Source organism: Boleophthalmus pectinirostris, unplaced genomic scaffold (genome assembly GCF_026225935.1).
Source record: "Boleophthalmus pectinirostris isolate CB_2022bp ecotype Guang Dong unplaced genomic scaffold, ASM2622593v1 HiC_scaffold_1069, whole genome shotgun sequence".
In the NCBI taxonomy this organism is placed as follows: Eukaryota; Metazoa; Chordata; class Actinopteri; order Gobiiformes; family Gobiidae; genus Boleophthalmus; species Boleophthalmus pectinirostris.
In genome coordinates this window covers 1-19071 of record NW_026570989.1, presented here as the reverse complement: position 1 = coordinate 19071, position 19071 = coordinate 1, and the positions used below count along the sequence as shown (strand labels likewise).

Sequence of the window (19071 nt, the reverse complement as noted above, 5' to 3'; positions counted from 1 at the left end):
TAAAATAAGCAAATACTGAATATTAGATACATTCTTTATAATAAAACAAATATGCTAAATGAGCTGATTAAAAGCAGACTAAAACTAACTTATTAACTTAATGGGTCATTTACTGTCCTTTTTATCTTATTGGTGTTCTATATATTCATTACGTATTCATTTTTGTCAGTATCACCCCCTGTGGATCACCTTGTAAACATCTACAGTCTAAATGTTGGTTTATACATCTCTGAGTAAATGATGTGTGCTTCTATTTCCCCTCTCAAATCGACTGTACAAGAAAACACAAAGCATATTTTTTTTGTTTCAAAGCTTTTTATTGCATTTTTTTAGAAAAACAATACAAAATTCTGTAGCAACTGTCAAATGTTGCCTTGAGTGAACTGCAATCATTCACATGGTACAGTAAAGTGCTTATTTTAAATCAAAAATATTTTGTATTAAAGGAGTTAATCCAATTGTCTTCCATTGAGTACAATGGGCCTGGGTGAGTCTTGAGACAGTTTCCAATGAGGGACCCACAGATGGGAGATGTTTGGGGAGATTACATTGGTGCTGGATTGTAAATGCTTTGCCTCAAGGCTACATTCAACATGGAGGTGAAGAGTCCATCTGAACAAGGACTGCACGCTCCTGTACTTCAATGACAAACACAAAAAGAGACTTGATATATTTGTCCCCGTCCCCAGTAAAAGGCAGCTGAAAAACACTGCCACACCACACAAAAATAGAAATGGTCGTGACCCGAAAAAGTCTCATACCAGGTACAAGAAAGTGTGGTCAAAGTGTGTGCGTCTCTGAGAATCCAACCCTATAACAAATAGGGACATAAAACGCTTTACGCTGAAAGGGAGAAGGCAGAATACTGAACTGTAAAGGTATTTCATAAACCCAAAGAGTGCCTTGATCTTCAGCTTAATGCTCTTCAAATTATATAAGCAAAGTAGTTTCCCAAACGGAGAAGAAACAGCTGCATACACAAATTCAAGTAAGTCTTATTATAAGACATAAAACCCATATTGACGCATCTGTAGAATAGATTTCCAACTAGTACAGTGTCCTTATATCAGCAGAACAGCTTGTGTGAAACTAAGAGCCATTTCCAGAGTTTTTTTTTTTTTCACTGTGTCGATGGATCACATTAAAACTATGGACTTTTCAGCATTCCCCAAATAAGCCCCGTTATTCAACCCCATGCACTGATCACTGCATTACCACTAAGGCTGCAATTAATGATTCTTTTAGTATTAGAAAATTTAGTGTCAGAAAATTATTTGATAGATTATTTTTACATCATCGATACATTTTTAACCAAATAAAAGGTTGGAAAACTGTGATTGAAGGCTTCTAAAATACAGAATGTTTATGAATAAAGTTTACTGTTAATGAGAATCAGAAATTGTTGATTCGTTTTTTTTAACTTTTTGATTTAATGCCATGGTTTTTGGCATTTGATTTAGAGTCTGTGTAGTCTAGGTAATGATTAAGATTATCAAAATATGACTACAATATTTTTATAGTCTACTCCTTTGCTAATTTTGACTAGTAAACAGTGTGGGGGGGACCCATGTGAGTTTTCTTACCCCGGCCCCCCAAATTTCTGTCGTCAGGCCTGATAATTAATCTATTAATTATTGCAGCCCCAATTCTAATGCATATGTTTATAGTGGAAGAGTATAGGGTGAGTGTTAGGGACAGACTGGGGAAGGCTTCTACTCTTTGGTGAAATGACTACAGTGTGGTGAGACCTTAGTCCACTTCCTGTCAGTTTCTATGAGTTTTAGCTTAAAGAACAAAACAAAAACAAAACAAAAAAGATTATTGCCGTAGCATTTTACACATAAAAAAATAAAACTTAAAATCTCGCCTTCTCTGGGCCTGAACGCTCCAGACAAACTCACAAACTCTCCTCATTCACCACTTTGAACTTAAAAAAAAAAAAAAAAAAAAAAACACCAACATATAAAAATAAGGAAAACATCCGGTGTTTAACCTGAACTCAACAGCACCTGCTTGTAAAATTATAGAAAAAAAAAAGCTTAATAGCCATACCAAAATGAGAAGGAACAAAAACAAAATCAGTGGCACATTTGACATGGAGTTTTCCAAAATATTACAAAAATGTCAATGGAAGACTTTTTTTTTTTTTTTTTTTTTTTTATAACTTTTTTGGAATGTTTTTTCCTTTTTAAATTTTTTTTTTTCTGTTTTGTAATTGCTTTTCATTTTTGATTTGCTGCTTGGAAATCTTTTGTCCATACATCTTATTTTGAAAGGGCGTCATTGAATCACAGAACAGTGAAACTTAACCCTGAAAAAAGGTCCAAAAGTTTGTGTGTTTTTTTTACAGAAATGAAAAAAAAAAATGTCACATTGCTGAAATGTGCTTTTGCAACCCAAGAGGGATACATACATTTACTGCCAAAATTTTAGGACAATAAAAAAATAGAAAAAAAAATCATTGTACAAGTACTGTTTGTAAAGGGGACATGTCATTTGAAAACACTGAGTTTCATTTGCCATTTTAACATGACTTTCCCTCACTCCAGCCGTACTATAGTGTGGCCATGCTTCCACCCTCTGACTGTTAACACTGAGTACATGGAGGATGTGGCCGTTTGGTTTGGATCTGCATACATTTGTGTGACAGTAAGTCATGGCTGGCTGGGTACAGGAAAAAACATTCTCATTTTAAGTGCATGGCCAATGTGATCTCACCGTTACACAAACTTAAACAAAAGCCTGCTCCAGACACGGCAGCATCGGCTCACAGCCCTCAGACCTTCCACTGAATCCATTCAAAGACTTCATGGCGTAGTATTGCATAAGCATGTACGTATGTGCAGATAGGGCTTTACATGCAGATACATACAGGCAGAACATCCCATAACTTAAATTCACAGTGGATCCAGTTGTAACATGGGAGCAGCACAACGAGTCCTTTGGTGTCTTAGTCTTAGAAAGTGTCCCATTCTTCCAAACTGAGTTGTATGAAAAATAATATTTATAATTTAGGAAATGTCCCTCCCAAATGAACCCTGGCCCCAAACATGAGCGTGCACATGTTTTTGTGCTTCAGAAGTGCTGCAGAAGTGCAGAAGGCATTGACGGGGCAGAGCTGGGCCAGGCTCAGGGGGCGGAGTCAGGAGGGGGCAAAGTCGGGAGGGGGCAGGGCAGTCGTCTGGTGTCAGCTCTGATGGACAGTCCCGATGAGGTCAGGCACAGTCCCCCACGATGACCAGAGGAGCCAGCAGCTTCCGCAGTTCTGCGGCTGACACAGGGCCTGTTTTAGGCTGGCTGTTCCTCTGTCGGCGCCGGGCGAGTTTGGAGTTGGACGGAGGAGAGAGACGCACGGACGAGCCAGTCGCCGTGACAACGAAGGGAGCGTCCTGCTGCTGCTGCTCCTCCATCCCGTCCTGCTCCGCCAGCTGCCTGTTCACCGCCATGGCTTTGTCCGCAAAGAAGGTCAGGTCCCGGGCGATGCTGGTTCTAAAGAACAAAACAACATTCAGTTATAATACAGGTCTCAGGCATCATGTTTATATAACAAACTGTTTCCAGAAAGGGCCGAGCGCTCACCTTTGATGCAGGATGGAGGTTGGCAGAATCTCAGAAGCACCCTGAATATAAAAAGAAAAAACACTTCATTAGTTCTCCAAACCTTAAACCTTAAACTTTGTTAATAACACTGGTCAGCAGGACTCACCCTCTGCACCCAGGGGTGCTGCAGCACCTGGCTGGCACTCAGTCGGTTTTTGGCGTCTCGAACCAGAAGTTTGGAGATGAGGTCTTTGGCACTTGAGGAGATGTGAGCCCAGTCCTTTTCTGGGAACTCGTATTTTCCTTCCTGGATGCTTTCAAACAGAGTATTCTGTGGACAATAGGACCAGGTCAGTTTACAGCAGACAGGTGAAATTTGACAGGTGTTAATGTGGCTGTGGTTGTACCTGACAGGTGTGGCAGGGCTCCCCCAGCTCCCAGCCACAGTCGCCCCCACAGCGGCCCACAAACGGGGGGTACCCGCTCAGCATGATGTACAGGATCACCCCCAGACTCCACAGGTCACAGCGCTTATCGTAGATGGTGGCCTCCTCGTTGAAAGCCTCCACCACCTCCGGAGCCATGTACTCAGCAGAACCACACTGGAAAACATACACAAACACAAAGTTAGAGCTGACTACCCCAACACACATAAACAAACCCACAATCAAAGCAGATCCACACTAACACACAAAGACTTTGAACAGAGCAGGGACTTCACATTCCTGGTTCAGCTGATGCCTCGTGGTGCAGAGCACTGACCTCGGGCCTCTATAGCCAAACATGTGAGAGTCACCAGCTCAGATATAAAACCACACAGGAAAAAAAAAAAAAAGTCTTCAAAATGTTGCAGCAACCCATAAATATCATTGTGTAATACAGTGTTAATCGCTGTGTCAACAATCCTTTTATTTCAGCATCAGCACTTGTTCAAATGAGTATGTGGTTTCTTTACTTGTTTAGTACACATTCTTATCCAACCCTGCTATTAGAGTTATTCATCCAGGCTGGTGGTAGGGAGGGCCTCTTTAATTTCAGGCTGGGAGGGGCAGTGAGTCACCATTGACCGCTGTAGAGCCTGGAGACTGTGTTGATGCTGTGTTATGTAGCGACTGAAGGAAACTAGGCCAGACTGGGAAAAGAGGATTGGTTGGTTGGTTGAATGTGGTGCCACGGAGCAGGACGGGCCAGTCGGAGGTTACATAACTTAAACATAAACGCCAAATGTTGTGGGAATACTTTATGGAGCGAAGGAAAGCGGGTCGGTGTGCAGGACATTACATGAAAGGTCATTTTTATGTAACTGGAAAATGTCTCAAAGCGCAAACTGTACTATGTACACTATGTTTTTTTTAGCTTAGAAGTGGGCTGTTCTGTTACATTTACTTTAAGAAAATACTTCATTAAAAATGTACTTCGATGAATTGTGTTGAGCGACAAAAGTGGTTGTTGACAATATGAAATGATTTGAACATCGTGTGTTTCTTGGATCGCTTCTTCAGATACAATTTAATTTCTGCAGCCTAGTTTGTCCTTTGAAAATACCAGATTTTGTGCATACTTTAATCTTTTTTCTCTTTCTCAATTATATTAACTTAAAATTATAAATCAGATATTAAGTCCAGACAGTTACTCTTACTTTAGTAGTTCATACAAATTTCTTGAACAGCTACTTCTACTCTAGTAATATTATGAAGCAACAGTACTACTACTTTAGTATAAGTTTTGACTACTCCGTCCACCTCTGTTTGAGCTGCCTTAAATGACCAACATTTGAGCCTATGGGGAAATAATCACTGACCTATATTTACATTACATTTGTCAACAAGAATGTATTGCGTCCATTGTGTGATCGTGCCAAGTACCAGCTGTCCCTAAACCCCACCTCTTTATAACTTATGTAACAAAATTTAGAGCACAGGAATCTCCTCAGACAAAGCTCCCTCAGTATTAGACCAGAACATAAGACCCATCCCCCCAGTCTAGAGACCAATGTCTGGATGGCTGCACCCTCTATTCAGGCCATATGCACCATGTAAACAAATAGGGAAAGCTTTTCTTCTTAAAAGGGGTGTACTTATTTTTTCCATGTATTTGAGCAAAATGTGTCTTGCCCCAGTACAAATATGTTGTATAAGCAGCTCTAGATGTCAAAATAAACCCATTATGTACTATCTGCATCTAGTTACGAAACATTTTATAGTCAAGTAATCAAGACGCAAGTGTTGGCATGCTAGTTATTGTTTGCTTAGTACTCCAAAGCTCTTATAAACTAATCATGGTGAATAATTATGATGCTCAGAATGCATAAGGTAAGTGAAGAATAACTCTGAACTACTGCAGACTCTTTAGAAACTAGTAGTCTTTACTAGATTTGAAATGAATGTTTCACTAGTAGGATTCGATTAAAAGTTAAACATTACTCATAGGAGCTTTCACATTTGAGAGATATATGAAATACTAAAATAATACAAGAATCCCATGTACCTCAGAGTGTGTTTGTAGAGGTCTAAACTACAGGGTTGGCATGTGTTTATATATGAAGGAGGAGAAATATGCCAGTCACGATAATTGCTAAATAAACTATACTATATGGTTGAGTAAATTAAAGTTAAAAAGGTCCATAATTATTTAGTTTCATTGTTTTCCTGATGAGATTAGAGATGATAAACTATAATTTCATGCATTAAAGTGTGCTGAGACAGGCCTAAGGAGCACAACAACGCAATTTGGAGAACTGCAGTGTTTACAATTTGACAGCAGCAGCCCTTTAAACTGCAATTTCGATTCGGTGTTGATAAACCTTGAGGCAGTTCTTTGGAAAACCTCAGCTTTCATTGGCAGCTGTGGCTTTTACTGTAAGCTTGCTTCACATCACAGCCACTTTAAAGTCGCAGCGGGCTTCGTACCAGGAACTGTTACCGCACTGGATTTTCTCTATTTGGCCTCTTGTCTGGGGATTTCCTGTGACAGTCATGTGACCGCACCGTAACCGCACCGCCGCTGTTGACGCGTATGTGGTGTTTTTAAACTGAGGATTTAAAGGTAGGAGCTTAAGACGGTGCATCGGTCTAGTGCTCTGACTTCGAATACTTCTATCACTGGTTTAAAGTACAAATACAGAAGACCAAAAAACTACTTAAAGCACTGAAATAAATGTTTAAAAATGTACTGATTTTGTGGTGATCTTTTTTTTAAACATTCTAGTTTCTAGTTTAATGTTTTTTGCTTTCCAAATCAGATGTTAGGTCTATTAAGTTACTGTTGAGTAGTAGTTTAACTGAATACTCAACATTTTACAGTTATTCTAGTAAAGAACATTTAAAATACCCTCTACCAGAAAAGTTAAGCAGTGCACCTTCAAGTACAGATACCTAAAAATTGACTTCAGTACAGTACTTTTATCTATAATAGCACCAAATGTAGTTATGGTTTTTTTTTTGTTGAACATTCTAGTATCTCCATGGACTGCACCTTTGAGTAATGTACAGATACCTAGTTTTACTTCAAGAGTGTACTTTTACTTTTGTACTTTAGTTTCCACACAGGTCTGAACACGCAGGCTGCTAGTGTAATAGTGATCCTATTGGCAGTTTAACATGAAGCACACGTGGACCTTTGGCATTTAAGAGCGGACACACAAATATTTAATGTCAAACATGGGTGCAGGCTGGAGCATGTTTCTGAAGTTTCTGGGAAGCTAAAAATAGCAGTTCCTAGAAAGATGCAGATATCCATTCACCTGTGCATTGTGTTTATTGCAGACAATTTACTGTATAGATGCAAGATACAAATTTCCTCTTAAGTCTCAATTCTTCTCCAAACCACATATTCAGCTTGCAGATTCAAAAATCACTGGTTAAAACTGAGTCAGGAGTCACAACACTTCCTCTGAATCTTGCTAAAAAAACAAGACAGGGTGCAGGAGCAGACCGCAGCACACGCCCCTCCCCCTGCCTCCAAACTGACCAATCAGAGCGCAGTTGCTACGTATAGGAGGGGGCAGACTACAACGCATTTTCTAGAAGCTGCTTTTGTGTGGGGAGCATAAAGAAAGAAAAACAGGGCTATGGTGGTGCAGGATGTTTTTTTTCCACTATCTTTAAAGCGGCCATGTTGTTTTTCATAATAAGATGTGGCCTTGTAAAAGTCACACAGTGTGTTTCTGTATTACAAACTAGTCTATATCAAGGCTGTAACAGAGCGCCCTGTCCTCAAAACATGTCAAAACGTCCTATAAAATTATAAGCACACACAAGGTTGAATGATTAGAACACAACACAGGGCTCCATGTCGTAGTAAACGTGCAAATACTACCATATCTTGGCATTTAAAACTTTAAAATAGTTGGTTTGTCTGGGGTGTATGTAAGAATGCATAATATAAAATGGAAATAGAATGAATGCAAAGAAGGGCTGTCAAAAATATATATATTAAATTAATCCAGATTAAAAAGTAGAAACCAAAACCAAAAGTAGATACTCATTTGAACAAACATGAAAAGTGAAGGAAATAAAACAAAATGTGAACCTTTCCTGTCTAGCTTTTTGAATAGTCTAGCTCTAACTACATCAGAACTAGTATAAAGCCACATAAGATAAATCACAGATTTTAAACTGAAAAAGCATTCTATAGTCTATAAAATTTTGTTGTTTTTTATCATTGTCGTGTCAAGCCTTTTGCTTAGTATTGAAATAGTACTGTATTGTGACAACACTACTGCAAACTCATGTCTGCTCCTTTAAAACTAGTTCAAGAAGCGCTGATGCCACAAAATTCAAATGTGAAACAAAAACCATTGTTCAAAGTGAAACTCGAAGCCTCACCTAACAGACATCTTTCATTTTCCATTTGAAATGTGAGATTATTGCAACACTAAAACGCCACATGACAGCTCCAGACAAGCTAATAAAGGCCTCCTCCCCAAATAGTCCAGGGGATGGGCGCCCAATCTGTCCTGGTGACTAAGAGAAGATAAGTTACTAGAGAAAAAGTCCCTGCATTCCAGCTCGCTTTCACCTGCTCTGCTCCGTCACTGCTCCCCCGTGCCCCAACTGAAAACATGTGTCAACATCTACACAGAGAGACACCAAATGCGTAACTAGGCACTTTGAGGCGCAGCTTTTGCTCTGTGGTGACGCCAAGTTTAAGGTTAAACAAGCACAACCTCTCAAACACACGGTCCTCAATATTTACTGCTGATAAGAGACCGGTAGTGAAAGCTTAACTATTAAAAACGTAAAATGTGTGATTTTGTAGACATTTTGTGAATGAAGATTCTAGTATCACCATGGAGACAATATGCAGCATAAAGCATAGACATCTAAAACATGAAGTGAAGGACAGCCATCTAAAATTTTACTTCAATACAATACTTTTGTCTATTATTGTGCTGAATTTTGTTGCAGTTTTTTGGTTAAATGTTCATACAAATTATAAAAAGTGTGGTGATGTTTTTCTTGAGCCACAAAGTTTTATAATGTGATGCTTTGTGTTTTTACCGTTTTATATTGATTGTGGTGGCCAAGTCTCTCTTGAAAGATTCTGAATCTCAATGGGACCTCCAGGTTACATAAAGTTAATAAAAGTAAAGCACAGATACCTCAAACGTTACTTCAATACAGACATTTTTATCCATTACAAGTGTCAAATATTGTAATTTTGATAAAGAATAGTGCTGAATTTTGTTGCCGTTTTTGGCTGAACATGTTAATATCTCCATTGAAACAACTAATTAAGCACTTTGACGTACAGCTTCTGCACTGTAGTGACTCCAAGCAAACACGACCTCTCAAACTCAAGGTGCTCAATATTTACAGCTGATAAGAAACGGGCCATGAATGCTAAACTCCAGTGATAGCTCGTCAATAACTCAGATACAGGAAGCAATGTCTCACAGTTCCAAAGGACCAACACAATGAACTACCTTAACCTTTTGAACACAACATCTCCTCAGCCAATCAGAACGTTTCCTTGACGCTGACACCACCAATGATTGTCCAATAGGAATCCAGCAGACACTTGATAACATTTTTACAACTACTCAAATCACCTTTATCGATACACTATTATTAACCCAAACCTGATTAAAGCACTATCTCTTACTATCAGCAGAGATTATGCCCAATCTAAATGAAATATATTGGACTTACCGGTGTGAGGAGCTCTGGAGTGGAGATAGGAGAGCTGTCACTGTTTAACTTGATTCCACTTCCCAAGTCAAAGTCACAGATTTTGACAGGGGAAATCTGAGAAACAAAGAGACAAACTTGTTAACAATGAGACCAGATAACAGCTGTATCATGTGTTGGGTTGTGGCCGGAGTAGGGTCCAGTGTTGAAACTTAAAACTCACCTTGTCTGCACTCTCACAGAGAATATTTTCAGGCTTCAGGTCTCTATGTGCCATTCCTGTAACACACAAAAGACAATTCTTTAACATCCAGTAGCTAGATTTAACTTTATACATTTTACAGTATTACGGTGTTATTGTATTTTGCATTCTGAATTGCTGCACGGTGACCTTGAGTTCCTTAAAAAGCGCCTCAAATAAAATGTATTATTAGCAGGGCTGTTGTCGGCTTCAAGGTGCACTGTGTGGAGGGTCCGTCAAATGCTAAGACCAAAACTCCCAATCAATATGTTGCACCAAATTTGACCCACTAAAGCCCTACAGGACTGAAGTCCAGTCCTCTTTACGACAGGAAAACTAGTGTATATATACAGTATTGCACAAGAGCCATAAAAGGTAACTCTAGTTCATGTAGGACTTGTAATCTTAGCTTTCCTGGTGCTCATTTAGAATAATAGGCCGTAAAGTTAAACTGCACCCTGAGGCCGTATACTGACCCTTGTTGTGAAGGAAATCCAACGCGCTCGCAATGTCCTGCACCACAAGGCTGGCTTCCTGTTCACTGAAGCGCTGCCTCTTGTGAATGTGCGCCAAGATGGACCCTGGGAGCAGAAGAAGACAATACCAGCTGTTATGAGCCGATACCAGAGGTGTATGTATGTGTGTGTGTATGTGTGTGTGTATGGTACGTGCTCAGTCTTTAAACAATAGATGTGAGCAGGTCATTATTTGCGTACCTCCTCGAAGCTTCTCAAACACAAGGTAGAATTTGTCTTCCTCTTCGAAAAACTCCACCAGTTCCAGGATATTACTGCAAAAATACAAAACAGTGAGTTAACTGTAAACATGCAAAGTAAATATTCAGAAGGCATGGGACAAGATCTCGTGCTATGAAATCTCAAGAGACAAAAATCACCACAATTGTGCATGCATGAGTAAAATGATCTTGTGATAGTGTTTCCATGTTTAAATTTGAATAGGACAAAAACAGTTATGTGTAGGCGAGTTAAGTGTTAGAATTTCCAACTCCCTTTCAATACTAAAGAATAAGATTGAGTCCATTTTAAGCAGTTGCGTGACTTTTCTAATATCAATACTTGTTTAAATGAGTATGATACTAGTTTTAGTATTGATTAGTGTCTGATTTTTAATACTTTTGACAATCCTAGGTGAGTTACATCTCTTATGATTCCAAAAAGCAGTACTAAAAATATTAAATAACAGAACAAATTTGAAAGTAAATTAGAAATTCTGTTAAAATCTCATTCTTGTATACCCAATTTGGAAATAGTGTCTCATCCCATTCTTTATTTTAATCTGAATCACCCCTTACCTATGTCCCTGGCACTGATACAGCATCTCAACCTCTCGGAAGACTCTGCTCCGGCTGTGACCTGGTCTTTTCTCAATGATCTGTGAACGAAACAGCAGAGATACAGTTTATAGTGAAATCCCCAAAAGCTACAAACCCACTGTTTAGTGTGACCACAACAGTAAAACCCAGAGCCATGTGTGAGAGTTCATATTTAGGTGCAGACTGCCTTCCTGACTGCTCCAACGCCACTGCCTCATTTCCTAGACACTATAAACCATATAGCTGATTATACAGTCCCAGTGCAGTGCCCCCAGCTTTGGCTTACTTCCAGACTAGACATTTTCCAGTTTATTCAACCCTATGACATGGATGCATATATAGAGTAACCCACATTTGAGAGAAGTTTGCGCCAGGCCAGCCTCAAAACATGTTAAAACACGGCATAACTAAACATAGCCTTCTCGACGTCTGACCTATTTTCCATCTAGCGCTCCTCTGAGATTTCTCCATCCTCACTGCGCTGTAAGTGATCCCAAATTGTGTTCGATAATGACACAAAAATGGTGGGGTCTAAATATAACCTCGCTGGCTGGAATGGACCACAAAGCAGAGGGGCCACCAGCTGCAAAAGACTGCTGACAGCGAAGTACAAAAAAAAAAAACAGCCATGAATTTTCCAGTTTGGGCCAGTTATTGTGAGCTCTGGGGGCTGGGATGGCTTCTCTTCCTGGTGGTGAGATTACAGCTGCTATAGAAGCACAGAGGGGCCAGGGGTGTGCTGTGTGTAACTAGGCTTAAAGTGCATACAAGAGGAGCGGGTACAGACCAATGTTAGGTGAACTGCTGTGTTTTGGGTTAGCAAAAATTTCTACGAAGTATATAATTAAGGTGTGACAATAGTGATTAGAATTGCAATTTATGTTTTAATAGCAGGGTTGTACTCTAAACTACAGGGTTGGCAGGTTTTAGCATTGTGAGACAGGATAAGTAGTTGTTAGGGGAAATTACACAACTTTAATAATTGCGGTCCATTGTCATTTGCTAATTGCAGTCATTCAAATTGTGATTTTGATTTGACTTTGCAGCAATAACAGAGTGCAATGGTCAACTTTTATCAAAACATTGCAATGTCATAATTGCGTTATGTATTTTGTTTTGGCAAAGGAAGATCATCACATTGCTACAACATTCACTAAGGAAATTTTGCTGCTTTAATAATTGTAGTCTTTGAGATTTGCCAACTGTGCGACCGTTCAATTCGCACTTTTAAATAGATTACAATACATCTTGCAGTAATGGCACACAGCAGCCAAAAGTCACCAAAACACTGCAACGAAGGATGTCATAATTGGGCCACTGTAATTTAGCAAAGCTTTCAATTATTTTGTTTTGGCAAAGAGCAGATTGTAACATTGCTGCAACCTTCATTGTGGTTGGAAGTTGCTCAATACTGTAAAGTTATGAGGAAGGAGTCCCATTGGCCAATCTCTGCAGCCTCGTAAAAAAACAAGAATTTAATAGAATCTCACAGTCTAGTGTGAGCTTGAATGTGAACTCTTAGCAGGCTTTGCACAGAGGCAGCTCACCCCTCTCTGTGCTATTTGGGCTTTGTTCCAGTAGTAGCCTGGGTTGCCAGATTTTCAGAGTAACAAGTGACTAAGCCTTTAAAAATGAGCCCAAAACAAGCAACCCCAGCCCCAAATAGAAGCTAGTTACACATGTTTCACTGGTGAATTTGTGTTAATGAAATGTGTATTGTCTATTGTTTTTAGCGTATTTAAAATCAATAATCTCTTTCAAACATGAACTTGTATTTCATTCATTTCTATAGATGATAATGTATATGATAATTTCTGAGTGTAGTTGTGTAAAACTGGAAAAAAGCTAAAAATCACCTCTTCTATGATGTGAAAAATCTGAACATTTGCAAGCAGCTTTCCAAAAACATAAGCCCAAAGTCGCTATAAAGATGTAGACTTGGCAACTTTGCTATTGGAGCTTTTGTTCAGCAGTAACACAGGAGCTCACGCATCACCCGGCCTGTCTGGAGGGGGAGGTTTGGGGGAGGGGAGCACTGGGACATCTGGAGTCTGGAGCACCCCCCAGTCTCCGATAACTGCCCCATGTGGGTGACTCCTCCCCCAAGCTACACAGTCTCAGGGGATTTAACAATTCATCTGAGGGTAAACAATACTGACCCAATACAAAAAAAAAAAACATGCGCTATACATCGAGCCTGCTGAAATATTTATTATTGTGAAATGCAAACCTGCTCCCAGGGGTAACAGTGCCTTAAATGACATCTCTTAGAGCTTCAAAGAGCCTAAAGTTGCAGACAGCCCGATGCAAAAGGTCGATCAGTTGATGCATTCAGTTTCAAAACAAACAGTTTTACCTAATCAGCAAAACGAGGTTTCACAATGTTTTGTTCCAGAAATAAAACGGCAAAAGGGAAGTTGGTCAAAGCCAAGGACATGTCCTCACTAGTTCACTCTCCCCCCGTTACAAAAAGTTAGCCGCTTTAGAAGAGAACAAAGCAGTGTAAACAGCCTGGGTCACAGCCCGCTCCCTCCTTCCTCTGTGTGGGTTTTGTTTTGGCACAGTGAACAGTACACAATGTTCTCACCACCAGCGCCCTCTACAGGCAGCCCGAGCGCAAGAAAAAGGGGTGGATAGAGTCCTCCCTGCACTCTGATTGGCTGTAGCTACACAAACACAGGGGAAGTGTCTGCAGCAGCAACAGCAGCTTGTGTTGCATGCTGCTCACTGGAAAGTGGAGCACAACAACTCAATATGAAAACAACACAGCAACACGGCTCTGGGCTTCACTGCACTAATGTACATTCTACAACACTGTCAATAGCTATAGCAGCAGTCAGCCTTAAACAGAAACCATTCATAAAAGCTCAATTTAAAAGCATGTAGTCACTTTGATGTGAACTGTTCTATTAAGTATGGATTGAGTTCAGAGAGATAATGATACAACTGCAAAGTCTTTACATGTCTATAGACCAACAGCAGAGGTCACATTGCAGTGTCAGATGAGTCTTTCACAGACTGAAGCACAGACTCTAAACTCTGTAGGTTAAACAGAATGAGCAGTGTTACCTTGACAGCGTACTCCTTGTTGGTGATGAGGTTGATACAGGTTTGTACCCTGGCGTAAGCTCCTTCTCCTAAAACCTCTTCCTGTAGTCTGTACACATCTGCAGCAGAAAGTTCAAGATGAACAAACATCTAAACATATGTATTATTATTGTAAATCCATTAAACAGCTTTATTTTTCATACCTTCAAATCGTCCAGAGAAACTGTCTGTTGCCCGGCAACGCTTCTTCTTCTTGTTTCTCTTCTTGGCGTCAGGGATGTCGATGGGCTGGCTGGAAGGCATGTCTGTAACAAGTGCCAATATTTTACGTCATCATTTAAACTTCTACATGACTGCTGAGGCTTGTAATAAAGATTACAATGAACAAACTCATATACAGATATATTTACTCACCATGTCTTGGGGAGGGGTCAAAATTAAATGAATCAATGAGGTGGGATCCGTTTTTAGTAAAGTCATCTGACTCAAAGGGATTTTGTCCCTGAAACAGGAAAAACCCAACAAGTTTAGAATCATATCTATAGTGTGTTTATCTCTGTGTTGCAGGTGTTAATGTGTTAATGGTTAGCTTCAGCTGATTGTACAGAGTTTTATCAGCTCTCACACCCATAAAGGTTTAATTAAACTGCTGCTATTTGGAGCAGGGCGCTTAATTATCAGTGGAAAAAAAAGGAGAATCAGCTTTGTCCATATTATAACTGTTGTTCTTTATCAAGTCTAGTCAAGTCTTGGTGTTTCATATCTGTATTTAACATGTGCCACAGGGCCACACATGTGTGTCAGCCAGAAGATGTGGAAAAGCAACAGATGTGTTTATAAATAGCAAGGCCAAGTCCTCTCCCTCACCATCGCTGACAAGTGTGATCTGTCTGCTGTCTAAAAACCTGCATTAAAAAAAAACAAAAAAAACAAAAAAACACATACACCGCGTCTCACCTTGAAAGAGCGATGGAATCCAGTGACTTCGGTGATCTTGTTTTGCACCATTTTCTCCAAATTGAGGGGCGATTTAGGACGTGCGGCGGCAGAGGATATCTACTGCAATTCTCCAAAACAAATGGATGTTTCAGAGAGGCTTGCGAGCGATCACACTGCGCTGGTTGGTCAGCTGCTGCGGCGCTTTTAAACGGGAGCCCTGCGAACAATACATCAACATTGCAGCGTTAGAAGACATGCACAAACACCTTTACATGTCCCCCCCATACATCATGACACAAATCACTAATGTACACATTGCAAGGTTACGGGAAGACTATAAAAAGAGTGACTAATCTCCGTCACATGCTCGAGACACCATAAACAATCAGAGGCTGGTGCCCTCAGCACCACCTCTCCCTGCTTAACAGTTCTGATTAGTTAGCGTTAACACATCTCTGGGCTGCATTTAGGTCACCGCTAATTTCCATATTTAACCCATTTTAGTCCACAAATGTTTGTTCAAATCCACGTGCAGTCAATAGCAATGGTCATTTAGTAAGTAGGTCAAATCAAGAATTAATTAACAAATCAGCAAACCTTTATAATAACAAAACAGTAAAAATGTCTCAAATCACGCTTAAAAAGGTCATTTAACTAGAAAACGTTATGGGCAAAAACATGCATGTTGCTAATGGACAGAACAATGCTAGTGTTAAATGGCTTCACCCCATGTAAAGTTGATTCATTTTACCATTTGATAGTTCTAAACATGGCCCAGCTGATGCAATACAACACAACGCATTGACTACAACCAGAAACCAATCAGACAAGCAAAAAATTAATCTTAAAACTCCAAATTCACCTGCAAAATGACAACAACAACCTCCCACATACAATAGCAGCACGCCCGTACAGTTATTCGAACGCGCTGGTCGTTTAGGCAAATATCCAGAAAAGCGTTGACAAAAACAAGATTGTTTCCGCTTCACTCACTCCAAACTGCAATGCCAGAGAAGTTTTGCGTGCACTCACCCCGTTGTTAATGTTAGAACTCCAGTGTTAGCGTCGGTGTCTGACCCACAGCTCGACAGCCGCAAAGGACGGTCAATGGGGGGGAAGCGGCAGAGAGGTACGTGCGTGGAAGGTGGCGAGGAAAGGGCTGCGCAGGAGCTTTTATAACCTCCCGGCTGGCCACGCCTCCTTACGTGCGTCAACTGCCACAGACTGATCACGCGGGTTCTAGAAAAGGACATTAGGGCTGCGTCCGATTTATCAACGATTGGTCCTAGATAGTGCGCTTTGGAGGGACGCGCTGCAGTTGTGATCCGTGAATGTGATGCAATCTAGGGACTGGATTGTAATAAGGTTAGAAAACAGGTAATGGTTAAGGTTAGGGTTTGGAAAATATTTTTTAAAATGGTTAATAATTCGTTTAAGTGTAGGAAAGTTAAATAACGAATGATAGAAATAGACTACGCATACTACATGCAAGATATAACTGCTAAACAACGTACCTTTTTGTAATAGAAAACATTTAATCTGTGCACTGTATCTTTTGCAGCTCGTCATTATATTCTAATAAGTGACATAGTATATTTCCATTATAGATCAACACATATTTTTTTTTACGTTTTTGGAGCAATTAAAAACATATTTGTCACTTACATGCCTTATCTCAACTTACACAATACAACATAATGCAATACAAAACTAAAATAAAAAAATAAAATATTTGTTTAGGTCTATCTGTTCATTCATAACAACATGAGACGCATCTGTCCCTCTGGAGTCGACTATCTAGCGCCTTTTTCAAAGCAACAACATGGTTTCAGACTTATTCCAATAATAAGCACACATTTCATTGAGTTATATGCGCGGATTTATGCTAAGTTATGCTAAGTTAGTTCAGTAATGCTCATATTGTTGCATCGCTATCAAAGTAAAACATTAACTGGCTTGTTTTTACGGTATTCACGTTTCAAGGTGAGTAAACAAGCGAGCAGAAATGGGTAATCGGATGCACCCGGCGTGCTCTGTTTTGTTTCTGAATGCGCGTACGTGCTGGTACGTGCACGTCGACACAGCAGAGGGCACACCAGTCAGCACCCCGAGCTGTTTTGCTGAAACTGGTGAGTGAGGCTCAATGGAAGTGATGCATGCTTCGCGCGCGGTGTGAGTAAACGGACCAGACGCACCGGTTTCCCCCTGACGTCTGTTTAAAGTGCTCTAGCTCTGCACCAGCACGTCCAAGGATGCGACCTGCACAATTATACATGTGGATTAAGTGGAGACAACATTGGTCTAGTAAACACGTGCTTCTCTGAATGTAAGAAGCTAGCAGTGCATGGATGGATCAGGGTGGGCAGTTCTTAGTAGTAGTAGTGGTATTCGACTATTTGGCAGCACTACAAAACAAAAAAGAACTAAACATAGACTACAACCCCATGGATCATAACCGAAAGGGTTTAAGCTGAAATAAAAAGCACTTCTAATGCCAAACCATATTAAACAAGGACACTATTCCAAGAAAGAAAGCTGCAAGCTACAACGATTTAACACTTACAATTTCTCTTTCGACTTACTGTTTATATAAGAGAGACAAAATGTAAATTAAAACTAACAAAATTTAACACATAATTCATTCATTCCAGAGCTCTATATCTTTCAAAACATAATGCTTTATACTCTTCATCACTCAGATTGTTCCATAAACTAACCCCTCTAACAGAAACCACTTTTTTCTTAGTTCCTATCTTCATTTTTTTTTAATAGTTGCCATGTTTTTGTTTTTGTGTATGGTCGTACAAACTAATAATAATGTTAACGAAGGCACAAAAGTTTATCAAATATGATCATACAAATAAACCACAAAGAGAGTGAAAAAATGTACAGATTTTTTGTTTTCATTTATGGTTGTACAAACTAATGGCAATGACAAAGAAGACACAAAATGTATTATTTATTGTATCAAAATAAAAGGTAACGTTAAAGAAAATGCTAAAGAAAAGCATGTGTTTTTCTATTGGGCCACATGAGAAACAGAAAATATTGTGGAGGGCTGGGCCAAAATGCTTATCTCAGTTCTGCATAATATTAATTATATGTCTTTATTTTTTTTTTAAAAAGCAGTAAATAACATTGTTTTGACAAGCTTATCAGACTGGTAAGAGTTTTTGTTATGACTAAGCAATGAAAAAGTGAGGCTGCCTTACAAAAAATGTCATTAAAAACACTTCTAAAATAACAGCAATACAGCTTTAGTCCATGCATGTGGTAAAATGATAAAATATGTTTATTTTGTAATTCCAGATGAGCGTAAATGGGCGGTCAGAATCAAACAAAGAGCTGAATGTGGCCTGGGAGCTGTACAATACCCAGGTCTGGTATATACAGTATAATATGATGTTAGTAAATGACATCACAACATTCTATATTTAAAAATGCATTGTGCAGCTTTTAGATTAGGTTAGGAGGTCAGCTAAAATGAATATTGTTATAATGCAGATTTTAGTTGTAATAAAGTGAGTTCTTGGGTCTAGACACTAATAGAAACATCAGGTTCAACGTTTGTGCATTTACATTTTGGATATTTCAACATAAAGTACAATGTATTCAACGGGGAAAATCTGTCTCTTGGCCTACATCTGGGAGAATGACATCATCATATTCTAGAATCTGTAAACCACCAATTATAGGCTCTGCTTCCTTGGGCTGTGGCTACGTTTGTGTGTGTGCTTGAAATCCAATGTTATATAAATCGAGGGATTGTGCATACTTTAGTAGGTAGTACAAATCTAGATGCATACTAAGACTAACAAACAAAAGAAGTGAACAAAACA

General features: G+C 39.5%; 1 protein-coding gene across 2 annotated transcripts; it reads right to left on the bottom strand.

The window, feature by feature from the left end:
* Window positions 1–295: 295 nt before the first annotated feature.
* mknk2b (MAPK interacting serine/threonine kinase 2b) lies at window positions 296–16419 on the bottom strand. 2 transcript variants are annotated; one of them, XM_055162862.1, is made up of 15 exons: window positions 16265–16419; window positions 15251–15449; window positions 14708–14795; window positions 14497–14598; window positions 14315–14412; window positions 11225–11304; window positions 10629–10702; window positions 10389–10493; window positions 9895–9950; window positions 9693–9788; window positions 9042–9101; window positions 3948–4142; window positions 3707–3871; window positions 3580–3620; window positions 296–3489 (listed from the first exon to the last, which is right to left on the bottom strand). In XM_055162862.1, the coding sequence occupies exons 2-15, from the start codon at window positions 15299–15301 to the stop codon at window positions 3216–3218; spliced, it is 1485 nt and encodes a 494-aa protein (XP_055018837.1). In that variant the 5' UTR covers window positions 15302–15449; window positions 16265–16419; the 3' UTR covers window positions 296–3215. The 2 variants fall into 2 exon arrangements, with proteins under 2 accessions (XP_055018837.1, XP_020789011.1); XM_020933352.2 differs by lacking the exon at window positions 9042–9101.
* Between the last annotated feature and the right edge of the window lie 2652 nt (window positions 16420–19071).

What these genes read in the sequence shown, in the direction of transcription:
- mknk2b (XM_055162862.1), bottom strand. Translation starts at nt 15,301, where the DNA reads ATGGTGCAAAACAAGATCACCGAAGTCACTGGATTCCATCGCTCTTTC. An exon ending in TGACCCCTCCCCAAGACATG is followed by an intron (nt 14,599 to 14,707) that starts GTGAGTAAATAT and finishes CACTTGTTACAG; the next exon opens with ACATGCCTTCCAGCCAGCCC. An exon ending in ACCACAATCAATATAAAACG is followed by an intron (nt 4,143 to 9,041) that starts GTAAAAACACAA and finishes TATGTTTTCCAG; the next exon opens with TGTGGTTCTGCTGAGTACAT.